An 18915-nucleotide genomic window follows, 5' to 3' on the forward strand; every position below is an offset into this window, starting at 1 on the left:
TGTTGCAGGTAGGTCAAGAGGAAGATGGTAGCCGGGGTGTGTGTCCTGTGTCACCACAAAGGGGTTTGGACTCTCCGGGTGTGCAGATGCACTCGCTCAGGTACCGACGGGTCAACAGCCCTGAATCTGACCGCATATCTGCTGCTGATGGACGGGACGGTTATGGACAACGGTGGGTCATTAATTTACTTAGAATTTAAAAAAATAACTGTCCATTTAATAATATTAGGCAAGGCAAGGCAAGTTTATTCATATAGCACATTTCATAAAATAATCATGAAACAAAATCACAAAAGGATTTAAAAACTTTGAAAATGATTTAAACAAAGTCAAATAAATGATTTAAAAAAAAAATCACAAAAGGATTTAAAAACTTTGAAAATGATTTAAACATTGATTTAAAATGAATTTAAAACAGTTAAAAATAGAAAATGATTTTACATAAAATACAGTGAATACATAAATTAGTTAACAGTTAGTATTATAATTAGTATTACAGTTAGAATAAATAATTATTAGTTTTACTGTTTTGAGTCATAAAAATGTGATGCTGTTTTTGGTATTAAGTTTCAATTTTAGAGAGATAATAATATAATGATAAAGAGGTAACAATAAGCTGGCTATTTTTCACTGGTAAAGTTTTAATTCTCTGCATTATTCAAATAAAGATGAGTATTCACACTACCGTTTGAAATTTTGGGACCACTATGAAATTTTTGTTTTGAAATAAATAAATAAGACATTTATTCAGGAAGGTCATTTTGTACTTTATATTCATCAGATAAAAAGCATCACGACTGTTTTCAACCTTAATAATAAGAAATATATTTCTTGAGCACCAAATCAGCAGATAATAATGATTTCTAAAAGATCATGTGACGTGTGATGAAAATTCAGCTTTTTCTATCTCAGGAATAAATTACATTTCAAAATATATTAAAATATAAAACAGTTATTTAAAATTATTGTAATATTTCACAATATTACTGTTTTATTGTGTTTTTGATCAGATAAATGCAATAAAAGTCTTCTTTCAAAAATACTTCTTTCAAAAAAAATAAAAATAAATTGTACTGACCCCAAACTTTTAAAATTATATAAATACATATAATGTTGACCTATGAAGTAATGTTATTTATTATTATACTCTTAATATTTTTTATGTACTTGTATATGTTTTTTGTATCATTTAGCATTATAAATTCGTAATTTATTCCTGTCTCAGCTCTCGAATGGACATCCTGGGTTCTCCTTCTCGACACGTTTACTCCTCACAGCCCGCTCAGATGCTGTCCGTTGACGGTTGCCGCGGAGACCGCGGTCGTAATGAGGCCTCTGCATCGGTGGACCAGGAAGCCCACAGCAATGCCTTCATCCGCTCTGTCCCACTTGCGGAAGAAGAGGACTTTGACAGCAAAGAGTGGGTTATTATAGACAAAGAAATGGAGCTCAGAGACTTCCACCACCTCCCAGGGGCTGAGCCCACCACATCCGGCACTACGGATGAGGAACCAGAGGAATTACGCCCTCTGGAGGAAGGAGAAGAGCGGCGGAGACATAGAGGGACAGATCCGTCAGTCAGACCCAAGACGTCACATGGCGACCACACTACACGAGGCATGCTGCCTCTTACAGAGGAGGAGGTGTCCAGGAGGAGCGGGAAAGGCCAGTCAACATCAGCGGAGAGCCCTGTGCAGTCGCCCTGTCACTCGCTACCCTCTGGACGGCCCCGGCGGGGAGAGTCAGACCCCAACGGACCTCAGAGACAGGTAAGATTATCCTGACTAAGATGCACTGACATTTTTATGCTAAAGATGGAGAGCATTGGTGGGATTGAGGTGAATGAGAAAGAAATCATGAGGTCCAGTTAGAAGAGCTTTTATAATTTGTTTGTTTACATACACTTTTTTTTTTTTTCTTACACAGGTTATATTTTGCATGCAATATTTTCAAGCTCATGACATGTTGAAGAAAAATGGTCTGGATCAGATATTTAAAATTAGATCAGGAAAGGGATGTTTATTGTTAAAAAACCTGCACTTATCAGCTGCGTAATGGATTTTAGCTAGCTAATAATGAAATGAATGATAATGAAATGTCACATAAGATGGCAGGAACATAATAATGTAGTTTATTTTGCATCGCATTTTGCTATTTTGTTAGTTCTCTGCTTGCAAATCAATGACAAATATTTTCAAGATGTTATTAATATATTTTACAAATATATTAATGAATTTTTTAATATTTTATATTTTACACAATTGAATACAATTTAATACAAACATTTGAATATACATTACCATTCAAATGTTTTTGAAAGAAATTAACACTTACTGTATAATAAGAAATGATTCTTGAGCACATTATAATTGTTTCTGAAGAATCATGTGACACTGAAGACTAGAGTAATGGCTGCTGAAAATTCAGCTTTGCATCACAGGAATAAACTACATTTTAAAATCTATTAACATACGAAACATTTACTTTAAATTGTTACAACAATAATTTACAATATTACTGTGTTTACTGTATTTTGATTAAAAAATGCAGCCTTGGTGAGCATAAAAGACTTCTTTTAGAAACGTGCACACACACACAAACACAAACACACAGGATTTTCAATTGTTTGTGTTTGTATTACATTGTGTAAAAAAATTAAATGTATTACGAAGCTTTAATATCCTCTTTGGAGCACTTTCCATCCTCCTTTAATTGTGGTGCCTGACTTTTTTTAGCTACCATTTACAGAGAATAACCTACATCAGGGATTTATTTTACCTTAGAAACAAATTTGCTCTCTTCCCACTTCTTCAAAGAGCGACTTGCATTAGCTTAAGATACGTTTATAGCACTTTCTTTCTTTTTTTTTTTTTTTTTAAATCTGTCTTAAAACCAACTTTTAATGAATATGAAGGCAATGCTGATGAGGTGGTGCTGTTGTCCCACTCGACTTTTTATAGGGTGTGTGCCTATTTCTTCCTCCCTTTCTTCTCTCTGTGTCTGTCACTCTCTATAATTCACTATGTCTGACACACAGACTCATGCCTCATCTCTTCTTTTCTGACCATCAAACATTTGGTTTTCACATGATTTGGTGTTATATAATGATTCTTCTTTGCTCATGGTTGGTCTTTTGAAAATGTGTTATATGCAGAAGTTGAGCTGTAACTAAGGGGGTATTCAAACTGCTCTAAGGTCATGTACACACTGCAAAGATACAAGGTACGAGTGTATATCAAAAAGCTATATGAGTCTTTCATACTACAGCCTTGCAATATGGATGTTACCACAGTGATATTTTTACAATTTGCAGCTGTAGACAAAAAACATGAATACCAAACAAATTGTTATGAGACCAGTGTCCACTGAGGCCTTTGTGTGTGTTGTGTTTATGCTCATGCTGATTTTATTGCATTAACTAGCTGTTCAGTTTAGTTCCGTACACACTACTACATGGATTTAATAAAATTTCAGTTGCTGATACCTTAAACAGTTTGATGAAGATAGCTTGATGATGATGATTAGATGAAAATTCTATTATCATTTACTCACACTCATGTCATTCCAAACCTTTCTTTATGGAATATGAAAGATAGTTTGAACGACATGAGGAAGAGTAAATAATGACAGAATTTTCATATTTGGGTGAACTGCCCCTTTAACATTTACATCCCTTTACGTCATGTAAATAACAGAACAGGTTAAGCACTCAGCAGAGGAGTGACAACCATATTTACAATAGCTGCAGTGTGTACATAGCCCAAATTTCATTTCTTTTTTCTTTTTTCCTTCCAGATAAATTACTAGATAAAATATCCTAACTCTTGATCTGTGAAGCTAAACCAGACCTTTGCTAATGAGATTCAGGGCTATGTCTATCTGGTCCTTCAGAAAAATATTTTTTACCTAGATACTGTCTTTGTGTGTTCGACAAATATGAGGCTAACAACGATCATCATTACAAAACACTTAAAAAATCTTCTTTTTTTAGGATGCTAAGCACTAAACTGCTCAGTAAAAAAAATGCCCTTATACACATTGAAGTTATTCATTTTCATATTTGAATGTTTGTCATCCCTCATACTCCAAAACCAAATTTGTGAGAAGATTTCAGCTGTTCTTTACCACTAGGGTGAGCCAGATGACGGATAGTAGACCAGCAGTTTTGCTCATCTTAAAGTGCCTCAATTATGGATTTTTGAAAATTGCCTTTCATGCAGTGTTTAACACAGCTCTAAGTGAATGAAAGCATCCTGCAAAGTTTTAAATCTGAAAGTGCACCGTGTATAAGGTAAAGTTATTGTCTCTCAAAAGAAAGAGTCGACTCTGAATCACTGAAATGAGTTGTTTTTAAAATTAATCCCAAGCCGTTTCGTGTTGACCTCAACGTGAAACATTAGCATATTGCCCGCCCACTTGTTGGTTGTTTTGCTTTGGTTTGAATGAAAATGCAAATTCATTCTTTGCCACTAGGTGCAGCTTTTGGAGCGGTAAAAATAGCGGTTTCCCCGGTAACACTGCACACAATGCATCACTGCGCTTACAAACGCTGCTTTATCAGGCATTACAGGCAAGATGAAATGAAAATGAGACCAACTGGACCAATCACCGCAGATTAGCATAACACAAACGAGGGGTTTGGAAAAATGAATCATTGAGCAAATCGTTTGGAAGTCGTTGAGCAAATAAGGTAAAAATAAATGCATTTTATAAGACAATGAAAGAGTTTTTTTTTTTTGCCCTAGCATGCATGTCAACCTGTTGTTGGGGACTCCCAAAACCAAAATATGAACCTTTCATTACCCATAATAGGGGCACTTTAAAAGTTAGCTGTTTTTTTTATTGTTCTCATTTAGCCTAGAGCAAATATAGCAGAACACAAAGATGTGAAATATATATTTTGGGGCATTTTTCTGAATTACCTTTGAAAAAATTGGCCCCTTACGTTGTTTCGCAATAAACAGATGCAGCCCTTTCAAGCTGAACTGAGATTGCTGGATTGTCTCTTTTGTATGATAGCCAAAACCTCAAATCAAAACAGATGAGGATGCTCATTTTCCCAGCAGTCTTCACCTTTTAAATGCCCACTGCCTTTTGCTCGGCCTTTCGCTCAAAATCACGAATGACGCGTTGATTTCACCCACGGAGAAAATACCAAGGCTGTCGCTGGAGCCACAAAGGAAGAGTGAAAGAGGTGTTTGCGGTAAGCACAGTTTAGGCTAGTCCCTTTTGTACCTGTTTGATAAACTTGCTCATTGTTTTTTTTTCTTATTTGATTTCTGTTTGTCATCTTTTTATCCATATTTACCCATTTTTATCCATGTGTGTTTGTGTTTGTATGCCTGACGAGTCATTTTTCTTAAGTTGTCCGCATTTACAACGATGGTTTTCTGATGATACCGATCAGCAAAATGGTTAAAGTATTTTTTGTCTCTAATCTCTCAGCTCATTGTCTTGTACATGGACACATATGGCACATTTTTGAGAGGTGGATCTGCATCAAATGAACAGCCTCTGTGGAAAAAAGAGGCTCTCAATGTTCAATGCCCAACCAAAAAGAAAAAAAACATAGCTATCCCTTTAGCTTTGTCTCTTGTGAAAACTTGTTTCCAGGCAACCCATTGTAGGTCTGTGTAAAGAGAGACCGGTCCTCTCTTTCCTCTGAGTGTCTGGCGTTCTCCTCACTGCATGCGACTGGGGAGATGCTTTAAATGTTACAAATACAAATCCTCCACTGAGCTCGTGAATTTGAACGCATGCTCTTTCTCGTTTTATTTCAGCTGGATGATGACAGGCCACACTCGGGCCCGCGCTCCAACCAGCTACGACGTCTCGCCTCTTATGTCTTCTCGTCCTCCACGTTGGAGACCGAGCAGTACCCTCACGCTGGGGGATCCTTCATCCAGCGCAGCCGCTCAGCCGAAAGCAGCCCGGCTCACGGTAACCTCCGATGCGGCTCGAGACGTCACGCTCCCCTGCAGCCACCCGGAAGTCCGCGCAGCAGGCACTCCATGCTCAATGTGTCCCGAATGCAGATCCAGCAGATGCTGGCCAAACTAATGAACAAGAACAGCTGAGGAAAGCTGATGTAGTCTCTTCTCATACACCGAAGTTTTTTTGTTAAAAGGACGATTCATTATTTTTAGGAAAGATGTAGTCTTTTCTGATGCAATAAACTGTAGAGGGCTGTAGGAATGGAATAATGAATTAAAGGGAATTGCGTGCTTTTACACATGCTGTTCATATCTCGCACTTTCTGCTTGTTATGAACAGACGCTTTAGTCATTTCAGTCACTCTATGAGTAAAAATCTCAATGGATATTGCAGAGGTATTCATAGCAAAAATCCTCATCATCTGCAGTTGTGTTTGTGTACCTCAGCTGCATGTGTGTTGCATTTCTGCATAGCAGCTGTGGTCACCCTGAAATATACCTGATCACGTTATTTTAGCCTGAAGTGGCCTGCTGGCTTTAATATGCAAATTAGTTAATTGTCTTCCATGCAAAAAAAATGAATGTTTTTTTTTTTTTTAATGTTTTTTGTCTTTCTTTGTTCGATTTATTTATTTATTTATTTTTAATTTTATTTAATTTTATTTTTACTTTTTTAATATTTAATTATAATTTAGGCTGTCAGACATTTTCTGAACCATCATTCATAGTACATAATGCTCATTACACAGGCTTTCAATTTTACTAAAAAAATTTAATTTTTTCTGTGCTCTAAAGGTGCTTTGCCTCACAAAGGAGATGTTATGCAAGTTCAATGAAAGTGTTTTAAATGTAAAATGGAACCATAGGAGCAAATGGAATAATATGTCTACGCTTTTATAACCAGTGGAGTGGCATGCAGGAGTCTGGTTATCTTCTACAAACTAAATTTGAGATAAATGATTAATGCTTTGATAAATGAAAGATCAGTACTCTGGATTTTGGTTTTATCTGCCACTGATTAAAATTATTATAGCCATAAAATAAGCAAAAGCAAAATAAAAAAAGACAGCAGTTTCCATTATATAGCATCTTTTCTTTTGTGCGTTTAGGAAGGTGTGTAGATAAAAGCTTCGATATTTGATTTAATCATATATTCATGTGCATAGAGCTTTGAAAGCACCATGTAAGCATTATATCTCATTGAATACCTCCTAGTTAGTACAGATTTGTGTTGTATGTTATTGAGTAGCAAAAGTATATGTGCAAGACTGCTGTAGAATCTTTTGAGTACTGTTTCTCACTATTGCACTTTAAAAAAAGACACCGAATTGGAGCCATAGCTGTTTCCTTGGTGATGTGAAACAAAAAAAAAATGTGATTGATTGCAATAAGACGTGAACGGTTTTGAATTGAGAGGTATGAGAGGTGGTGTGCTTTTGTCCTTTTCTCAATTAAAATCCACGATTGTTTTTTTTTTTTCTGAAAAGGAGAAGTGAAAATAAGGACATATTCTAGAAAATATTATGTGCATTAGTAGGACATATTCATTTAGCAGGTAAATAGCACCTTTGTTGAATAATCAATAATCAATATCATGTTATAGATATTACTGGCTAAAGTTGTTTCACGTTTAAACAACCTAGACCCTAAAGAAAAATGGCTCTTGCAGTGTTATTGTGGTAGCAGGTGGAGATCTTTTGGCAATATGACATAAGAAGCATGACTGGATTGTGAAAGTGGATGGATACTTTATTCTTGCCTCTTGTCAGGAAAATAGATGAAATGGTCATTAATTGTTTAAAAAACATTTTAATATTATTATTTACTTTATATACAATATGTTTTTTTAAATGCTCTAATTTGTAATATATATATATATATATATATATATATATATATATATATATATATATATATATATATATATATATATATATATATCTATATATATTTGCAAAAGGAGTGTTTAGAAGCATATTAGAAAGAAAATGGGATTTCACAAAAAGTGTTTGTTCACGGTAGCATAGAACTCAAGTCCCTTTTTTTTTTGCACCTTTATATGGTCACATTTACTGAATTGTGCCTCTTCAGTGAGTGAATAATAAGTATTTGAAATTGAATTAGAACAAAGACATTTCAAAATTCAGAATGTCTTGGTTTTTAAATATGTTTCTGGTATTGTCACAGTCATGGCTTCTCACATGAATGTACTGTTTATATACACAAACAGGCTGCTAACTCTTGCACTTGTTTTGCACATCTGCTTTTGCCTGGTTTGCATCAATGTTTTTAGCAGTAATTTAACAGAAATTACACTGACATTAATGGTGCAAGAAAAGTCGACATTGTTGAGACTGTCCAGGTCTGTTGACCAGGGAGTACTGGAAAGACCTTGTTTTGCATGACTAGCAATTGACGTTGGTCCATGAAAACAAATGAAAATTTAAGACCGTTTTGTATGGTTTATGTTATGCCTTTATGTTCCCATGAATTGAATGTTGATTGTAGATTTACATGCTAAGTGATTAACAGAGCAACTTCCTTGATGTCTTTTTGAACCCAATATATTTAATTGACAATATTCAGAGTATTTAATTGACAAATACATTTGCATTAAAGCTTAATAGCAGTGGCAGCATAGTAGAGAGAAGGGGACTTGTCTCTCTTCCGTCTTTCTGCTTTCAAGATCTACCATTATAAAATGTTAATATGGCCCGTATGTTTTTTTAAAAAAAAGATTTTTTCTTTTAGTTTATATACACTGTATACAAAATTTTCTAAGGCCTTTTAATTTATCTCTACCTGAACATCTGCATGTGATGCTCTGAAATACCAAAACGATAGTAATCTGTCACACCCCACTAAACTGCTCTTATGTCTAATGAGTTTTACATTTACTTGCCTGTACACAATGCCTTTGTCACAATAACACCTTTTATATGAGGGAAAATGCTGTATTATAGCTGTAATGTGCATGTTGTATGATATGTTTTTGATTGCAGGGCATTCTATTGTAATTCTCATAATCTTGCCCACAAGGAGTGATAAGCTGGCAGAACCTTCACATGGACTACAATGAACTCTATTATGTTAGTATCATACCCGGCTGAAAAGCAACAATGTACACAGAACAACAGAAAAGCTCTAAAAGGAGCTGATACAAGCACTGACTTTGGTCGATATTTAATGTATTCAGTATATTTGCACAACTGTGTATTTACGGTTACAGCGGTGAATTAAAAAGTGTGTGCTTTAAAAGAACAAAGTACAAAAATAAGTTGCAAAAGGTTTTATTTTACTTTTTATGTAACCAGGCAAGATTTTCATTTACAATGACAGTCTGGTATTGCTATGTGATGTAAATTGGCTATGATCTGTTAAATTGATGTACAATAAGAATATTACCTTTTCTATAACAATATCACTGTACAGTATGCTTGTAATATTTCCAAGTAAAGCATGTATTTTAAACTTTTTTTTTAAATTACAGGATATGTGTACATCTAAGAAAGATAAATTGAATCCTATATACGTAAAAGCATGTTTTTGGGTTGGTTTTAGTCTATGTATTGTATAGAAAACCTGTATGTTGGGATACACTTGAAAAAAAGCTAAATATGACTGGATGCTGTAAAAGGGAAAATTCTTTAACACATTTTTGTGCCTTTTTTAATGTATGTAATCTAGACAATCTTGAAAAGCTTGTGTACAATTTAAACAAAATTAAAGTCTTTGAGAAAAAAAAAACAGTTGTGTTGTGTGGTTGTACAAAGTGTAGGAATGATTGTAACCATAGAAATGAATAAAATGGTTAGAAAAAAGTCTGTAGAAACTCCATTCTGAAATTCCACTGCCATTCAGTATGCTCTCATGTACAGGAAGTTAGGCTATCAATGTCAAAATGCTTTCAAGGAAGATCTCACCGAATCAAAATCTCATTGTTTCTCATAGTTCTTATAGTTACCAATATGGCAGCATTGTAACTTTTGCCTTTGTATACTGTCTTTTAGGGTCCATCCCCAAGTGAGCCTTTATTGTCACCCACTGACTACAGGACTAAATCCCCATCATCAGAGAAGGAGATATTCCATATCCTTCCTAAACTGCAGGCAAAGAGAGCTGACTTCCTCACCGTCATGCTTACAGGAAGCCTACACCAGCGACGGGCCTTCACAGCCACACCACCTGAGACACAAGATGAGGGACCCAGAGATGACGATGTTACAAAGAGTGAATCTAGTAGTGGTGCAAGTGAAAAGAGTACTGAACGTAGTCAAGATGGGGCTCCATCCACCTTAGTGGCTGATGATCCACACAAGGAGCCAAAAGAACCGGGTTCGGTGGCTGATGTAGATCCCGACCAAGAGGACGTCTCAAAGACCCTTGTCTTGTTTTCACCAGGAGACACAAAGAAGTCTCCAAATGCTATAAATGGGACTGAAGTGGATAAGGGTGTGGCAGGATCTCAAAATGAGCAGTTGGATGAAGCTGGTCGACTGATACAGATCCAGGAGGACATAAAACAGGCAGAGAGACCTGCAGATGGAAGGCAACCTGATGCAACTGGTGTTGACCCACTCATACAGACATCTAAATCAGTGGTAACCATCTCAACAACTCAAGTGGCTTCAGCCTCAATTGCATCGCCCCCTGTCTCCAAAGTGGAGCAAACTTTTGTACACATTGCAGAGACAACCCATCTGAATGTCATGTCTTCCAGTGGTGCACAGGTTCCTGAACTTTTAGAGGAGGTTGAAGGCAAATCACAGGCCAAGTGGATAAAGGACAAGTCAGTCCTTTCTCAAGAGCCAGGAGAAGTGGCATGTGTCCAGTATGAAGTCACCTCTCAGACTCTTACAGAGGGGCCTCAGGTACTCAATGTTCAGGATAGGTCTTTGCCAATTGACACCGGTGAAAAACAGGACGGACTTGTGATTCCTTTCCCCTTAGAATCCAGGGAACCTATCCATCCAGATTCATCAACTGACTCCAAACAGGACAAGCAACCAAAAGAGGTACTTGAGAGTGTTTCTAAACATCCACGGCCAAGGAGCAAGAGTCAAATTCCTATCCTAGTCCCAGAAGAGGAGCCAGAATCTGAACAATCCCTGTCCAACAAAGAACGACTACATAGAAGAGCCATGCAACAAGACCTGGCCCGTCAAGTTGTGCAAAGACAACGTCAGGGTCGCTGGATGAGACTGAATTCCAGGACTACAGCCTCGTTGTCTTCTAGAGACGAGCCCAAGAGACCTTCAGAGACTCTTTCTACTATGGGCTCAGAGGAAGATATTCATGAATCTGATGATTCCATCAACAAGCTCAAGAAGGAGGCTGAGGAAAAGTACCGAGCTGAGTGGCACAGCAGGATCCCACGACCAGTCACACCAATAAGGATGCCTTTAACTAAACTAGTAGTTGCAGCTCCTGTTATCCAACCAGAAGCTGGGACTGCAAAATTTGAACAAAGGTCAAGCAATGGGTAAGTCTAGTTTAATATAACTGAATTTTATTACATGTACATTAATTTTGCTCAACCCTGTTTACAGCATACCATAAGATGATACATTAAATAGATGTGTGTGTGTGTGTGTGTGTGTGTGTGTGTGTGTGTGTGTGTGTTTTTCACCTTAGCCCAAAAGTACAGTCACAATCAGGATCAAATGCTCCAGCACTTCACACAAGATCAAAATCAACACTGTCCCGCTTTACCATGTCAAGTGGAAGCAATCGCACGCCTCTTTCCTGTATTCCGGCATCATCCCGCCGCAGCTTGACCACCACAAACTGCACTTTCACTTCAACCCGTATAGCTAGTCCTTCACCCCATAGGCTACCCCTGCGAACAGCAGTTAGCGAATCCCGCAAGCAGCCGTTTGCCCTCCGAGCCACTGTGGAGCTCCCAGTGAAGTCTAGGACTACTACTTGCAGTGGTCCTGCAAAGGACATCAAACCATCACCAAACCAACCCACCACTACATTAGTCAGGGATCGAACCAAAGCTTCTGCTCATTCGAAGAACACAGTTCCCTTGAAAAGGGAAAAAAGCACAAGCAACAACACGGCTGCAGCCAGATAAGTCAATGTGACTGCTGTTTACCGGGATTGTTTCTTCTCAATTACTTGAACATATAGCCTCAAAATGTAATCTGCCCCATTGACCAAAATGAACCTTTTTAATTAATTTAATGCTCTTCCTAATCAATGAATGGCTAGTTCTAATTTTGGATTCTGCACCAAATAATTTAATGTTGTACTATAAGATGTAGAACTTTCACTTTGATGGAAGTTTCTTGGAACATAATAGAGGAAATGTCACATTTAGCTAACATGGTGCTATACTGTGTATGTGTTGTTCTGTTGTGTATATTTCATTTAATATATGGTTTTTGAAGGTGTACTTTATTGTTAGTTAGATCCCAAGTTGTCTTTGGCCATTGACAAACAATAATGATAAAATGATTATGTCAATTTATTTATAACATCTGAAACAATCATACAGTATATTACATGTATTTAGCCAGCACAAATTATTATAAAACACCAGACACACAGAACGTTGTAAAATCTGCCACATATCCATGGACAAATGCACAAATTTCCTCTGGTCTGCAGCTCAGCCCTCTTTGTAAACCTTGTGATGATGGGCATGCCTTGTCTTTAGCTTGTTACAAGTGTTTGATGATACTGCTGTATGCTTGTACATATTCTTTTCAGTATTTCTTGCAGAGACCTCTTTATTTTTATCAGGCGAAGGAAATGGTGAAAGATTTGGATTTTAATTTTGCTAAAGGAATATATTGTGGGTTCTACACCCAGTTGTCTCATTTTCTAAGCATGGCAGAAATGACACAATTGTCAATGCGGATTATTTCTAATTGAACGAGTCCCAACTCTTTTGCTCTTATTACAATGGTGAGATGTTAATCAAGATTTTTGTTGGAATATGGAGCATAAAATGATCAAGTCTTAATTGTGTTATGTTGTTTTTCTACAAGAGACACATTCCACATTCTTTCCAGTCCTTGAAAAAAATGTACACATTAAGTTAAATATAAAAAAAATAGTTATTTTTTAATAAGTCAGCCAAAAATATTCACAAACACTCACATTATCAGTTTGAATCAGACAATGACTTTCAGGTGTTGAGTGGACAGACGTTTAACATTGCGTATTTATGGGAACCATCATCAGTCTCGGGTGGAGTGTAGGGAACATGGCTCTTCTGGCATATCTCATCAGGAACTGGAGGCACCTCATCCTAGTAGTGACTTCACCCTGCCTTGTTGGCACACCCGGAGCAGTGGGCAGCCATTTATGCTGCGGCGCCCGGGGAGCAGTGGGGGTTCGGTGCCTTGTTCAAGGGCACCTCAGTCGTGGTATTGCCAGCCCGAGACTCGAACCCACAACCTTAGTCAAACTCTCTAACCACTAGGCCACGACTTCCCCACAAGTTATCATGTATAGGTCTCTGCATGAAAGTAATGGGAGTTACCAGATCGGGGCATTTTCGACCATGTTACCTGATTGGCTGACGTCATAGTGAAGGGTAGGTTTAGGGGTAGGTAAGGGGGATCATTTTCAGTGCATCATTTAGAAACACCCATCAATTTGAAGACACCCACAATGTCAGAAACGCCCACTTTTGCTCTGCAGAGACCTCAGTCTTCTGGTTATTGGACATGAAAAATGTATGGATTTCAAATATTCAAGCTAATATAGAAGATTTCTATTTATTAATTAACAAATATTATATATATATATATATATATATATATATATAAATTCTTGTTTTTAAACTAACAATGTATGTTTTTATTAATATTATAATACTTTTTAGACCTCTAAATGTGCTTTATAGTTACAAGTTATAGTAACTATATATAGCTATATATTTATAGTTGTGCATTTCATCTTAAAAGGTGGATTCCTGAGTCAGCAAGATGGCTGCCGGCCAATGGCAGGGTCGAAGAGGCGCAGATGTATCTCATTCAGTGTACTAAGATGAATGGAATGTACAGATAAACTCATAAACTAGACAGTGAGGTAAACATATCTAGCTATACTCTTGTTTATTAGTATGATAATCAGTTTTGATCTCATCCTTTACCTCTTTGTTAAAAACTAAGTAAATAATTTTGACTGTCACCTGTTTAGACCTTAAAGAAAATCACTGTTAGTGAGGTCTTCAACAAGAATCATTCCTTAATCTAGTAAGGACACCGAAACTGAGGAAGATTGTGTTTTTCTCAGGGATTTTCTGGTATGTGAGGAGCTTTTTTGTTGTCCATTGTGATAAAAGTCAAAAGCTGTGAATCAAGTGTCTTTATTTAAATCTACAGGTTTGCAGCTGTTACCTACTATGGCATTAGCTTCAACATCACTGGGTTTGGCCTGAACATCTATCTCACGCAATTTGTCTATGTCGGGACCTACTTCACTCACTTCACTCTGGATTGGATTGGTCACAGAAATGGCCAGGCATGGTCTCTCACATAGCAGGAGCTCTGATTGGACTAAACAATAAATCTCAACAGGTACTCATTCATTCTTATCATGCTGCCTCTCCAAATTTGATGGTGGAGGTAAATGTTAAACTCATAAACTAGACAGTGAGGTATATCTAGCTATACTCTTGTTTATTAGTATGATAATCAGTTTTGATCTCATCCTTTACCTCTTTGTTAAAAAACTAAGTAAATAATTTTGACTGTCACCTGTTTAGACCTTAAAGAAAATCACTGTTAGTGAGGTCTTCAACAAGAATCATTCCTTAATCTAGTAAGGACACCGAAACTGAGGAAGATTGTGTTTTTCTCAGGGATTTTCTGGTATGTGAGGAGCTTTTTTGTTGTCCATTGTGATAAAAGTCAAAAGCTGTGAATCAAGTGTCTTTATTTAAATCTACAGGTTTGCAGTTGCTGTTACCTACTATGGCATTAGCTTCAACATCACTGGGTTTGGCCTGAACATCTATCTCACGCAATTTGTCTATGTCGGGACCTACTTCACTCACTTCACTCTGGATTGGATTGGTCACAGAAATGGCCAGGCATGGTCTCTCACAATAGCAGGAGCTCTGATTGGACTAAACAATATAATCTCAACAGGTACTCATTCATTCTTTATCATGCTGCCTCTCCAAATTTGATGGTGGATGTAAATTATTTAAGAAATAATGTGTTGGTTTTGTTGTGGTGTTTCATCCACAGACTTTGCTGGTGTGCGTACAAGGATTGCAGTTATTGGGAAGGGATTCTCTGAGGCAGTGTTTACCATTGTTCTCTTGTACACATCTGACCTTTACCCTACTGTACTCTGTTAATTTGTATTTTTTTTAATCGATCGATCGATTGATTGATTGATTGACTGATTGATTGATTGATTGAAAAGGGCCGAACAACACATGTAAAGTTTTCAATTTTACAGTTTATCCATAAATATGGCCCCTTGTTTTTGGAATGAAGGAACTCACTCTGCCTCTCTGTGTCTTTCATAGGCAGTGGGGTTTGGGCTACACCTCTTTTATAGCCCGTATTGGAGGTTTGCTGGCTCCCATGGTCATATTAATCGAGGACGTGGTGCTGAACACCCTTTCTAGTGTTTGCTGTCACTGCAGTTCTCAGTGGATGTGTGGTCTTCCTTCTACCTGAGAACACGAATGTTCAGCTTCCAGAGAATGTTATGGATATAGAGGAGGGGAGGTATAGTATCATACAGTACAACCAGTACACAAGCATACCAAAATAGCTTTCTGCTCAATCACATTACTATTCCACCACTTTAAACAACCATTTCACAAAACGTTTTTAAAGTATCTTACACTACATTCAAGCTATACATTTTATCAGCTCACCATAATACTGGATTAAATTGTGACATGCTGTGAAATATTGTTCTCTTCTTTATTTATTTAAGGCAAACAGTGTCCACAGAATCAAAGAGGGATGTTGAACTCACTGTGATGAATTCATCGCCTGCGGCATTACAAGAGAAGGATTCATGAAGGCAAAAACTGTCAATGATTCCTTACAGTTCAACATCCTTATGTAGAGAAGTGAATAAACATTAATAATATTAATTGCAAGACATTTATGGTACGCAAGGGATAAACAACATATTTGATGTTTTTGAGGGTAAGATGGCACAATCTAATAAACAGTAAATATAAAAAAAAAAAAATAAATTCATAATAAATTTTATCATCATTTATGTCAACAAGGTGATAAGGTCATAAGGTGTTTTTTCTTCTTCTGTAGCTTTAAAGAAATAAAATGTAATGGTGTTTAAATGTTAGCATGATTCTTGTGTCCTTGTACATTATGCATTTACTCTTGCTATGAAAAATAAAAATGGAATGAAATGTACAGTATGTAATTTGCCCTTTTGTAGACTGAAATTTAGAATTTTGATTTCAGAATTCAAGACATCGTCTATGTGATTATAGTTATGTTATTTTACACTATTACCACAATTATGCATTCGAGCTCTCTTGTCTGTCAGTCGTCTATCAATAACACTCCTTATCGGCAGGAGGTGCAAGTGTACCGCATACAGCTTTAAACACAGCAGAATGAGGCGTAGTAGAATTCCGCAGGTCAGCTGTTCGCTGACGTGCTGCTCTTAAACTCTTAAAGAATTGTTTTTATTTTATTAGGATTTTATTAAAATATGACAGTGAACAACATGGCAGATCCAAGACGACCGAATAAGATTTTCCGGTGAGTATTATGTCCGTATTTAAGACTCTTCATATGACAGAGATGAGTTTTGATTAGCTCTCGTTAGCATCACTGTTAGCAGCAGTTCGGCTAATGATTAGACGAGATTAAATCAGATTTACATGGCAGACAGTTAAATAGATGCTAGTTTTTACCTAATAATATATTTTAAAATGTAACATCAATGAAATGAAAGCTCTATGTTAAATTTTACACTTATTAATTAACGTTACTATAGTCATATTGCATGCGTTACTTATAATAGGCAGCAGTCTACAATTGTATGTATTAGGGAATTATTGTTGCACATTTATGTCATTTATTGTTCACCTAGTTGCGTTTTTATGGATTTGTCTGCCAAAATCATGTAATGTTAGTGTTCTGTGTAATTTATAGTATTAAGTAAAAGGCGAGCATAAACTGACAGCATTAATAGACAAGGCATTAAATGTTTGCTTTACAGCTACAAGCCACCTAACACAGAAACCAACCCCACATTGGAGGATCCTACACCTGATTACATGAACCTGCTCGGCATGATCTTCAGTATGTGTGGCCTGATGCTCAAGGTGACCTGACTCTTACTACTGTACATAAACACCTGTGTTTACAGTAAACCCTTTATGATTATCTTACTGTTCATGACTAAGACATGAGCAGACTGATGCACAGCTCTGATTTAATGTTCAAGTTGTGGTGTATATGTGTTTTTGGCAGCTTAAATGGTGTGCGTGGATTGCAGTGTATTGCTCGTTCATCAGTTTTGCCAATTCGCGAAGCTCAGAGGACACCAAACAAATGATGAGCAGCTTCATGTGAGTTGCTTATATTTTGTTTTTCTTATAATTAATACAAGTGTTGGATTATTGGATCATCTGCCTAAAGAAATCCTCAAATGCAATGCTTCCGGACTTGTATGACAAATTAAACATACATTCTTTAAACGTTCGTTCCTTCAGGCTCTCCATATCGGCCGTCGTGATGTCGTATTTGCAGAACCCACAGCCCATGTCGCCACCGTGGTAACAAATAATCCAAACCCAATAAGCCATCTCAGCAGGGACGGCATGAGAACCAGCTGATCCACCCACTGTTCGTCTGGAGCGCAGGAACATACACTCATCAGCCCAGCTGGCCAATCAGAGGCTGACAAATTGACCGATGTAGTTCCTGTTAGACTGTTTCAAGTTTTCCCTGTGCTCATCAGTTGTTTTTATGTGTGTGACCACACTGTGGTACAATATTCAAATGCTGTGAAAGATTTTAAGAAATAAATGAGTGATTTTCTGCGCTACATCAAACATTTTCATACTGTATATACGCAAGTAATTAGTGCTAATTAGGACACTTTGAAGTGCAAAAGTAGAGTTTGATGTTAATGTATTCATCCTGCAGCTGCTGCTTCTAACTAAATGTGTGGACAGAAGTATAAATAAGCCTTTTATTCTGAAAGATTTAGTTCTTCTGAGAAGAAACTGCTGCAGAAATGATATACAGCACTATATGGGCATGCCAGATTTGCTCCTCTCAATGTGTCCAAGACGGATTCTGCACAAGCCTGGAGGATTTAAGGAACAACTGGCAACTCATGAACTGGCGTTTTTGGAAGTATATTCTTATTAGTAGGAGCAATGTGCATAATGTTTTTTGACAGTTGGCTTTTTAACACTAAGGTGGTTTCTTAAAAAAATCATGTTTGATGGAAAAAGAAAATTTGTGTTTGTCCATAACCTATTACACCACTAGGTGGTCACAATTGATCTGACCACATTTCTTTCAATATCATCTAGGAATGTGTTTCTGCTCATCTAACCATATTTAATGATTAGCAAGTAGTTTGATGCTAGATCTTTATCCACAAAAAATCTAATTCTCATGAATATGAGAAGTGAATCAGGCTCTAATTTGGAATAAAAGAAGAAAGTTATATATATATATGCACACACACAGTAATGGTAATGTCTAGAAACTGCTGAGTGCTATGTAAGAGGCTTATTCATAATAAATCCACATCCTGTAAATAGCCATTCAAAGGTTTGAACAAACTCAAGAAAGAACATAGGAAATGTCTTGTTGCCGAAATCCAGCTTGTCTCTTTTTTTTTTTTTGCCCCATGCTCACCAATTTATATATTAAAACATACATTGAGAATGAAATAATTGTATAATTCAAAATAACAAGAAACAAAAATATATTCAAACTTTTGTGGATCTAATTTTATTTAATTTATTTTGACGAATATTTTACGTTGTCATTGATGG

General features: G+C 36.7%; 2 protein-coding genes and 1 pseudogene across 4 annotated transcripts in view; all 3 read left to right on the plus strand.

Moving 5' to 3' along the window:
• Positions 1 to 12900, plus strand: part of LOC109081707 (tau-tubulin kinase 1-like) — a 28510-nt gene extending 15610 nt beyond the window's left edge. For all 3 annotated transcript variants that reach the window (XM_042766578.1, XM_019096683.2, XM_042766579.1), the window contains 4 exons: positions 9 to 172; positions 1226 to 1769; positions 9944 to 11415; positions 11568 to 12900. In XM_042766578.1, the coding sequence (XP_042622512.1) occupies positions 9 to 172; positions 1226 to 1769; positions 9944 to 11415; positions 11568 to 12012 (2625 nt within the window). In that variant the 3' untranslated portion in view covers positions 12013 to 12900. The remainder of the gene's footprint in view (positions 1 to 8; positions 173 to 1225; positions 1770 to 9943; positions 11416 to 11567) is intronic.
• On the plus strand, positions 12577 to 16033 carry LOC122146671 (annotated as a pseudogene).
• A 458-nt stretch (positions 16034 to 16491) lies between these two features.
• Positions 16492 to 17948, plus strand: LOC109081708 (PAT complex subunit Asterix). The gene is made up of 4 exons (XM_019096686.2): positions 16492 to 16654; positions 17118 to 17223; positions 17372 to 17469; positions 17614 to 17948. The coding sequence occupies exons 1-4, from the start codon at positions 16605 to 16607 to the stop codon at positions 17678 to 17680; spliced, it is 321 nt and encodes a 106-aa protein (XP_018952231.1). The 5' UTR covers positions 16492 to 16604; the 3' UTR covers positions 17681 to 17948.
• Positions 17949 to 18915: the final 967 nt, after the last annotated feature.

Source organism: Cyprinus carpio, chromosome A11 (genome assembly GCF_018340385.1).
Source record: "Cyprinus carpio isolate SPL01 chromosome A11, ASM1834038v1, whole genome shotgun sequence".
NCBI classification, from domain to species: domain Eukaryota; kingdom Metazoa; phylum Chordata; class Actinopteri; order Cypriniformes; family Cyprinidae; genus Cyprinus; species Cyprinus carpio.